This window comes from Harpegnathos saltator, unplaced genomic scaffold, assembly GCF_003227715.2.
Source record: "Harpegnathos saltator strain DR-91 unplaced genomic scaffold, Hsal_v8.6 scaffold207, whole genome shotgun sequence".
In the NCBI taxonomy this organism is placed as follows: Eukaryota; Metazoa; Arthropoda; class Insecta; order Hymenoptera; family Formicidae; genus Harpegnathos; species Harpegnathos saltator.
Genome location: NW_020229992.1, coordinates 42,501 through 52,500, shown reverse-complemented (window position 1 = coordinate 52,500; position 10,000 = coordinate 42,501). Strand labels below are relative to the sequence as shown.

Below are 10,000 nucleotides of genomic sequence, written 5' to 3'. Positions count from 1 at the left end.
TTGACATTTTTTCGCTCATCTTACGTTACGTACGTACCTTTCCTTTCAACGAGGTTTCGTTAATGGAAACCTAACCTAAGTTTCCTGTCCTGTCGACAGAGAGAGAGAGAGAGAGAGAGAGAGAGAGAGAGAGAGAGAGAGAGAGAGAGAGAGAGAGAGAGAGAGAGAGAGAGAGAGAGAGAAAGAGAGAGAGACATGATTTGATTTGTACGAATCATTTAAATTTCGTCTTTCGTCTGTTGTTGAGTCTTCCTTGTTTATAACTAATAATTACATAACTAATAACTAATAATCTGTGGGAATTTACGAGCGCGTAAAAAATCTTACTGAGAATGAAATGAATATTGCATTGTATGATTGCAGGATGAGTTCCATCCATTTATTGAGGCGCTTCTACCGTTTGTGAAGTCTTTCTCGTACACATGGTTCAACCTACAAGCCGCCAAGAGACGATACTATAAGAAACACGAAAAGCGGATGAGTTTGGAAGAAGAACGCCAGTGTAAAGAAGAACTTCAGGTGAGGAAATTAGCGACTCGAATGTCTTCTGTTTCTTGTTCTCTTCTCTTCTTTGGTTTCTAAATTATCTCGAGGATACTATATATAGGTCGAAGGAAAAGAGAAACGAAAAGGAAAGAAAGAAAGTAACAGCTGCAAATAAATCGGTGTGTTCGTCCGTCAATAATAATAATTCAAAGTGCTGGCTATGAACGTCCACTATGGATTAAACGATTATAAAGATTTAGCGAACGATAAACGATAAAATATCCGAGTGAACTCTCTTCTCTCTATCGGTCCGTCGCGTCCATTCAGCCGTTGAACGTGCTATCGTTGGCAATGCCTATCGTCGGCCCGTTGCTTCTCCACCGTGATTCCCATCCTCCCTTGCGACAGCGTTCGATCAATATTTTAATTTCGCGATGTTGCGGTATTTAGCGGAAGAGCGGCTGGCATTAACCGGTGGCGCATAGACGCTTCCATCCTCGTTCACTGTTTCGTCCTATTTTCTAAAGGATCATGAGTCTCGCATTTAGCAGTCCGGTAGCTGCAATAAACAACAAGCGGATAAATATCCTAATAATCGCGGTGAAAAGCGCGATCCTCTCGACGGAAACGCGAGAGGAGCATCAGCGTGAATGAGTATCATCCCGATACTCAAATACTTGACGAAATTTTCTGACGCTTCTTCATTTCGAATCGGCATTTCCAGTCGGCATGGTTTTGTCCTCTTGGTCTTATCTTAAAATTTTCCCCGCGGTTGGATGTTCTCTCTCATTTGATATCGCACACACGCGATTAATTGGAACAATAGAGTAGTCATCGAGAAGTCAAAGAATCTCGACTCGCGTTTCGTGATGTCGTGATGCGAAGACTCGAGCGGTATGCGAGTAAATCTTTCCTGCTCGTTGCTAGCTCGTATGGTTCGGGAAAGGTCATAGGAAAAGATGAGGATGCGAGCACGTAAGTGTGAGCAGATTGTCTAAAAAAGAAGTTATCTAGATTTTTATTCCACGCCGCATCCTTTGCATTAGCATGTTAGCTTGTTGACAATTGTTGCGACGTGTACACACGTTTCGAGCGCGCGTATGTGTGTGTGTGACGCGAAATTTTAATATACGTTCGAGATCTGTGTGAGTTGTGACGGAGAGGGGGGATGAAAGTACACGGATGGAAAACAACGAGAGAGAGAGAGAGAGAGAGAGAGAGAGAGAGAGAGAGAGAGAGAGAGGAGAGAGAGGACAGAGAGAGAGAGAGAGAGAGAGAGGGAAGAGAGAGAGAGAGAGAGAGAGAGAGGAGAGAAGAGAGAGAGAGAGAGAGAGAGAGAGAGAGAGAGAGAGAGAGAGAGAGAGAGAGAGAGAGAGAGAGAGAGAGAGAGAGACGCGAGCCAGACTACGCTCGCGACGAGACTGTCGTTTTCTCTTAATTCCGAGACAGACCGCAGTGCGATATAGCCCGCTTCAATTCGGGTGTAGGGTTGCGAGACCGAGACAAGCGAGTAGTATGAGCAAAAGAGGTAGGAAGTCGGAGCAAAAGAAAGAGAATGTGAGCAATGGGTGGAGATAGACGGGGGTAAACTAGAGTAGTAAGGGTGGGAGTGCGCTGCGGCGCGTCGCATTTCCCGACGTTTCTCAGCGTTTCCCGGCGCTTCACGGCGCTTCCCGGCGCTTCCCGGCATGTCGCTCGTAGCAAGGAGGGATAGCATACGTATGCGAAAAGTGTACGTGTAGCCCCGACGACGGAGGGTGCAAGGGCCTAGAGATAGAGAGGATCGGGAAAGAGTCGGCACGGGTGGAGCGGAAGGGTCGCGAAAATCGAGAGGAAGGAGCACGCGCGGTACTAACACCCACGAGAGAGAGAGAGAGAGAGAGAAAGAGAGAGTGAGAGAGAGAGAGAGAGAGAGAGAGAGAGAGAGAGAGAGAGAGAGAGAGAAGAGAGAAGAGAGAGAGAGAGAGAGAGAGAGAGAGAGAGAGAGAGAGAGAGAGGAGAGAGAGAGAGAGAGAGAGAGAGAGAGAGAGAGTGAGTGAGAGAATGAGAGAGTGAGAGAGTGAGAGAGTGAGAGAGTGAGAGAGTGAGAGAGTGAGAGAGTGAGAGAGAGAGATAGTGAGAGAGAGAGAGAGAGAGAGTGAGAGAGAGAGAGAGTGAGAGTGAGAGTGTGAGAGAGAGAGAGAGAGAGAGAGTGAGAGAGAGAGAGAGAGAGAGAGAGAGAGAGAGAGAGAGAGAGAGAGAGAGAGAGAGAGAGAAGTATCCGCTACACGAGTGCATACGAACTTTTGGGCAATGGGGATGAATCGAAAGAGGAGGGATGGCCGGTTTGGGGCGGTCGAAAATGGTGTTGGGGAGGACGTAGACATGTAGCGCATACGCCGTCGCGACGGAGGCTGCGGCTACGCGGCGCCTACCAACCACCATCTATAATCTCTATGCGGATATCGATTTTCTACCCTGTATTTCCTAAATTTATGCAAACTAGCGGTACACATTTTCTACCCTTTCGTTTGTCTGTGTCATCTTCGCCGGCTCGTTGGTCCAACTAGGTCTAAACGCAATTGCAAAACACACATACACCCATACCCACATTCACACCCACACCCACCCACACACCCACCCACCCACCACCACACACACACACAGACATTCTCTCTCTCTCTCTCTCTCTCTCTCTTCTCGCCGGTCCATATGCTTCGTATGCTGCTAATTATTTGTGTATTTAAAGAGGACCACTATTAATCATCTAAATACTTTGCATAAAAGCTACGATGCTACGATACGTCGAAATAAGAATATCTTTTCCTTCATCGCGTCGATTCGTTCTTTGCGTGCAATCTATCACAATATAATGAGAGAGGGAGAGAGAGAGAGAGAGAGAGAGAGAGAGAGAGAGAGAGAGAGAGAGAGAGAGAGAGAGAGAGAGAGAGAGAGAGAGAGAGAGAGAGAGAGAGAGAGGGAATAATACGAGAGACTGACGATGAAAGAGTCGACGGTTTTACTTACACACTTACGATGTACCATTATAGTGATATTTCCACTTTGGCTTTGGACAATTTTCGTTTTCAGCATAGAAAAATATTCGGCGCTCTTATGAATTGTAATATTTACAACATTTTATATGGCTCTCGGAATTGCCAATAAAGAAATCGCGGAGATGCTTTGTTCGCGTCATAACGTAGTAACGTAAAGGGTAGGTAGAGAGAGAGAGAGAGAGAGAGAGAGTGAGAGAGAGAGAGAGAGAGAGAGAGAGAGAGAGAGGGAGAGAGAGAGAGAGATACATGGCTGGGAAGCTTGCCAAATTAATAAATATATTCTCAGTCTATCCCAATTTTCTCTCTTTCTCCCCCTCTCTCAAATTTTCTTCCTTCTATCCTACATATCTTATATGGAATAGCGCTATTCTCATCATTGAACGACAACAAGCCTGCACGGATATAGCCTGCGTTCTGCGAACGTCGCTTTGATTTGATATCGACGATGGCAACCATCTTGGCAGGTGCCGTTAAATTTTCGTCGAATAAGATCTACAGCGATAACGAGAGCAATACAAGCAGTTGCAATTGACAAAACACTCGGACAAAACATAAACATAAATTTTCACAAATACTTATTATTATTATTCTTATTATATTATTTTACTATATTATATTATTATTATTATTCCTTCCTACATCGGCGCGCAATGTTCGTGAAAGAGCGTGGTGACGCGACGGTAGCAAGAAACGGAAAGGCAAGAGGGTAAAGCACCGTGTGAAATCGCTGGCTTGAACGAGTCAGCGGTCCGGCGAGTAAACCGCCGCACAGTGTGCCGAAAGTCGTTAAACGTGGCCAAAATAGAAAAAAATGAAAATCGTAATTTTTGGTTCTCCTTTACAGTATATTTTTCGAGAAGGTCCAAAATTAATCAATTGTAGTTAAAGTATGTCGGAATTCGACTGTATAACGAAGATATGTAGAATGAAAGTTATATATATTGAGATGTAAGAAATAGCACGATTATAATCCTCAGAATGATATATCTGATTTTGCTTCGAAAAAGTTTCCATGATCAAAATGACTTTTCCTGTTTAATATCTGATCCGTTTACTTTCATTTACAAGGAAAATAATATTAGAAAGTCTTATATATATCACATAACAATTAAATGTAAATAAGTTATATTTTATATACTGTCTATCATCTATTTCGTGGCATACAAAAAATTCACGATCTGCCACAACGTTGTACTTTTGTCAAAACAAAGGTAGGATGTTATTAATGTTTATACAGAAGTAGAAACAGCGGTATCCAGCGGTTACAAAGATATGATAAATTTTATGAGCAGCGGTCCATACTTATACACTTACGGTCAAATCCTCTCAGTTGTAGAAATACCGATTCATATCAAAATTAAATTGTCGACCAAAATAATTTACTCTAGTTAAATTTATGACGTTGGCAAACTAAACTAACAATTAACCACAAACTTTAAACTTTTATTTATTTCGAACGCGATAACAACTGTTTAATAATGCAACCTAGTAAACATTTTATGTCGAATATGTAACATATATGTTTAATGTTATATACAGAGATGTTTCTGCTATATATCTGACTTTTGTTACATATCTGAAACGCAACAAAGCTTATATATGTAGCAGAACCATCTCTGTACATAACATTAACACAAATTTAACATATATATTACGTATATGACAAAAAATGTTTACCGTGAACATTTACGGGGAAAATTGTAGTTTTTAAACAACGTAAAATAAACAAATCATAAATTGATAAACAACATAAACAATATGAATATAAAAAACAAATAACAATAAAAAATATAAATATGAAAATTATAAATATAAAAGCTAAAGGTTATATAAAATAAACATTTTTTGTTGCTTTGTTTTTATATATATAAACTATTTTATAACTATTTTATAACTATTTTATAACTATTTTATTACCGTGACAGAAATCTCCTCCTAGGTAGAAATGGGAATCCTTATAGGTAATGGGTATAGCGCGTATATAAATTTGGTATATAAATTTGGTACCTATTGTTATGAGATAGCTCAACTATACGTCCGTTTGTATAGCTGGTACTTTATGCCCGCTTCTGTACATAAATTACTTGTACATGGGGCTAGCATAATATCAGCATCTATTTTACCGATTGGTCTTCTTTCTGAGGAAGCTCAAGAAACTAGGAATAAGGATTGTAGAGATATAAGAGAATATCATACCCGAAAAATATCGAGAATCGCAATGAACGAGGATTTATTTAAAAGACTTTTGCTTTCCTCAGACCCTGTCATTTCGTCCTTCAAACAAACTTCTGTTAAAAAAGCTGATCCTTTTCCTACAGAAGTTCTTCAATTGTTAGCAGCTCCAACTTTGGAAGATAAGTTTTATTGCATGGTGAATAACTATATATCATAAAATAATACAAAAATATAAAAACAAAAAAAAAATAAACAAAAATAAAAAAATATAAAAACAAAAATATACGTGTTATTTACTTAAACAATATGTCAATATTATTTAGTTATTACGCTATTATGTTACTTTCGTATTTTTTCCCGTAGAATCGAGTAGCGTAATCAGTTTTGCTCTACAGTTATTATTTAGTTATTTGTTTATAACAATTCATTGCAACATTGATTTTTGCAACTTCCTTTTTACGAGAAAAATGACTCCTCATGCTACAGTTCTATTTCCAATTATCAGTTTTTGGCTAACCTTCCTGGTTCAGCCATAATTAATTTTAGCCACTTTTCGGGGCTTTCGGCACACTGTGCGCCGTGCCGTGCCGCGCCGCGCCGCGCCGCGCCGCACCTTGTGACACGGTGCGTACGCATGTCACGGTATACGCGCGCTCTCGGTACAATTCTCGCGAACATGGTTAAAGAACGAAGAGTCGCATTCGGCATACTTGATATCGGGCATGCACTGGCTGGATGCACCGTAAGCGACGCTTTCTCCAACGTGGCGCGGAGTATCGGAACAAACCGCGAATGCACGGTGCACGCACCGGCACGCACCACGCTCTCATCCGCTTTATTCGCGAGTGCGCGCGAGGGCGCGTGCAAGAACGTGCTTGACATTTTATTCGCGTGGAAATATCGGAACCCACCCGTGTCACCGCCACCGCCACCGGTGACCGGTGACGCGGCGACACACAGGGGACTTGTGATTTTAGATTTTAGACTTTTCGCCAATGAAAAGTATCGGCGGCAAACGATACGATTGCGAATGTATCGCTGTCAAATTTATCGCTGTCAAAATGTCACCTGTTTGTGTCACCTGTTAATCGCCAATTGTTGAATGTTACACGAGATGCATTTGATGCTCTGATGGCACGACTGGCATTAGTCATTTGACATGCTTTTGCGCACATGCGTACAGGCAGACCCGACAATCGCGAACAGCGCGTTACAATTTATGTTGCGTGATTTTTAGAAAATGTGTGATTGGGTGTGTCAGGTGAGAAGGAGGTAGTCCAGCGAGTCGCGCGCGCGAGTGTCGAGTCGTCCCCAAGTTGCACGAAGTGCGAGTGCAGACGTGCGTACGTGCATGACAAAACGGACTAGGCGAGATAGATCGCGCGTGCACGCGGTACTCCGATGCATTCCGCGCGCTTTCAATGCATTTCTCAGGGATCTTATGCATGCGTGTATTTGCTATTCCGAGTGTGACGAGGGTCGCACGCGTGCGCTGCATATCGTCCGCCGAAAGATGTCCCTCTTCGCGAGGTTGTCGCTAGTCGCTATTTTCGCTCGGGACGTACAAACTTTACAAACTCGACGAAATTTTCAGATTGAACGTCCGTCGAGCGGTCGAGCTCGATGTGTTGGAAACTTTTTGACCGTGTCAAATCAATGTCACGTGACACGAGTGACACGGTCTCGACGCTCCGTTCGATAGGTATATCGAGGCTATAGATAGTCGTCGGCAACATCAAGTAGCAGCAGAGACAAGAGCAGCTCCGTTCCAATTATCGCCGTCAAATTGTCAAATTGCATTGTCGATGCATTGTTGATATTCCGCAAACAAACAAAAAGGCAAACGCCATCGCCATCGCACGTTACGCTCTTACCCTCCTTCCCTCTTTTCCTCGACTTCTCTCATGAAGTAACAGGGACCGCTCGCTCGCTCGCTCGCTCTCTCTCTCTCTCTCTCTCTCTCTCTCTCTCTCTCTCTCTCTCTCTCTCTCTCTCTCTCTCTCTCTCTCTCTCCCTCGCTCTCTCTCGCTCTCTCTCTCTCTCTCTCTCTCTCTCTCTCTCTCTCTCTCTCTCTCGCTCTCTCTCTCTCTCTCTCTCTCTCTCTCTCTCTCTCTCTCTCTCTCTCTCGGCTTGTCTCGTGTTTTACGCAATTTACAATGCTTTTCGTTCCTCAGAACGAGAAGCTGGAAGTAAAGCAAAAATGGGCCTCGCGGCTTCTCGGCAAGCTACGGAAGGATATCACGCAGGAATATCGGGAGGACTTTGTACTGAGTATCACGGGCAAGAGACCGGCCATGTGTGTTTTGAGCAATCCTGATCAGAAGGGCAAAATGCGTCGGATCGATTGCCTTCGTCAGGCGGACAAGGTACGTTCGGTATACACCGAGTACGAATTTCCATCTACTTTCAATTTAGGCCGGGCTCTCTCAAATGCGAAGTCGCCTTTCACTCAGTCGACAAATTAATCGATAATGAACAACGATGATGAACCGTTTGATTTCTCTGTGAGACAGGTATGGAGGCTGGATCTGGTCATGGTGATCCTTTTCAAGGCGATTCCACTGGAATCGACGGACGGAGAAAGACTAGAGAAGACCGCGGAATGCGCGCAGCCAGGCCTCTGCGTCAATCCTTATCACATCAACGTTTCCGTCCGGGAACTGGATCTCTATCTCGCTAATTTTATCACGAGTCACGGTAATTTCATCACGAGCTATCGATCGATCGGAAATCATACGACTGATTCGATGCTGACTCCGACGGACGATCGAATCTCTAATCTAATCTTCTACCGAGGTTGATGTCTCGCGCTAACGACACGAACACGAACCTTTTGAGTCGCGAGCATCGAGCACATACTATTCAAGCATACTACGTCGCATCGTCGTAAGGAGCGTAAGGAGTTCGTTCATTGCTGCGCGAGACATCACGCTCGCGCGAATAACGGGGCGAGTAACAATACTATGCGAGACTGTGGTACATTATCCATCTCGCGAATAGTCAGCTAAATTACACTCCACTTTGCTCGATGCTCCGTGAAGAGGTCCAATCTAATTCATATCATCATTTCATTATCCTCAAATCTCAACTTGAGAAGGAAAAAAGAGAAATAACGATATCCATGACATGATTGACCAAACGATAGGTCTAATTTTCGCAACATTCCAACTAGTTGCTAGCAGTGCATTTCATTTGAATGTTCGCTAATCTAACACGAGAAGCTTGGAAAGCAACGTCATGGTCGCGCGCGCGCGCGCGCCACTGCTGCGACTGGTGTGATGTAAACACACGAGTCGTTGCTGATTCTTCCCTCCCAGTCTGCTTCCTTTATCCTTTATCTCAGGCTTTATTCGTGACGCGAATTCGTGATAACTTTTTCTTCCAAACAAGCATAATGTTATGCAAGCGATCGAAAAAGTGCAACACGACTACAAGGTGAAATGGAAAGAGAGCGACGCTCTCTCTTCTTCTCTATTCTTCGGCGCGCGCGCATCTCTCTTTTATCACAAAGCCTCGACGACACTCGTCGTTCTCGTCGCGGTCCTTGAGGTCCTCGTGTCGTCTTCGTGTCGGCCCCGTACGACGTTGCTACATTATCCATGTGCGAGTCAAGTCGCGTGTTGTAAGACTCAAATTTTTTTACGAAGCGATTTTACGAAGAAAGGAAAAAGGAATGTCTACACCCTACCGCCCTCTCTCTCGTATACTTAACTTTGCCGTGTCGTTGCGTGCGTCGATCTTACGTATCTTACGTGTCGAATGAACGTATAGAGAAAATGTGCACGCAAGCGCGTGACCATGCTTGCCGCTCTGTGTACGCTCGCTCTATAAATAAATAGGCAACGGACATCTTTTGCGAGCTCACGGTGCTGTCGCGTATACGTGTTGATTTTCTTTCATGCCACTGTGGATACCTGAATATTTTTGTACTTGCGAGGAATCGTCGCGTGTCGCGTTTTGATTGATTTTCGAACGTCAAACCGGTAAATTTTACGAGCCTCAAGTCGAGATTATAGATATTTTACAGATAAGTACTTCTACTCTCGTTTGCACGCGGGTGCAAGAGATAAAGAGATAACTAATCGACGTTTTCGACGGTGATTACGGCCGTGTAACCGTGTAACCGAGGATTACACGCGTGTGTAATCGTGTTAGATTACGTAACTTCAACGACATCACTTCAGATCTTCGTAGTCGTATCTTTTGATCTCACTCGGCTCACTTTTAAACTCACTTGCTTTCGCGAGTATGCCGCTCCTTTGATTGATTTGATCATTTGTTCTCTTGTTATTTCGTCGACTGTA

General features: G+C 43.6%; 1 protein-coding gene across 8 annotated transcripts in view; it reads left to right on the top strand.

Annotated features, from left to right (window-relative positions):
- Positions 1 to 10,000, top strand: part of NfI (Nuclear factor I) — a 34,199-nt gene that overhangs the window by 6,273 nt on the left and 17,926 nt on the right. For all 8 annotated transcript variants that reach the window (XM_025298130.1, XM_025298129.1, XM_025298125.1 and 5 more), the window contains 3 exons: positions 364 to 519; positions 7,871 to 8,062; positions 8,210 to 8,393. In XM_025298130.1, the coding sequence (XP_025153915.1) occupies positions 478 to 519; positions 7,871 to 8,062; positions 8,210 to 8,393 (418 nt within the window). In that variant the 5' untranslated portion in view covers positions 364 to 477. The remainder of the gene's footprint in view (positions 1 to 363; positions 520 to 7,870; positions 8,063 to 8,209; positions 8,394 to 10,000) is intronic.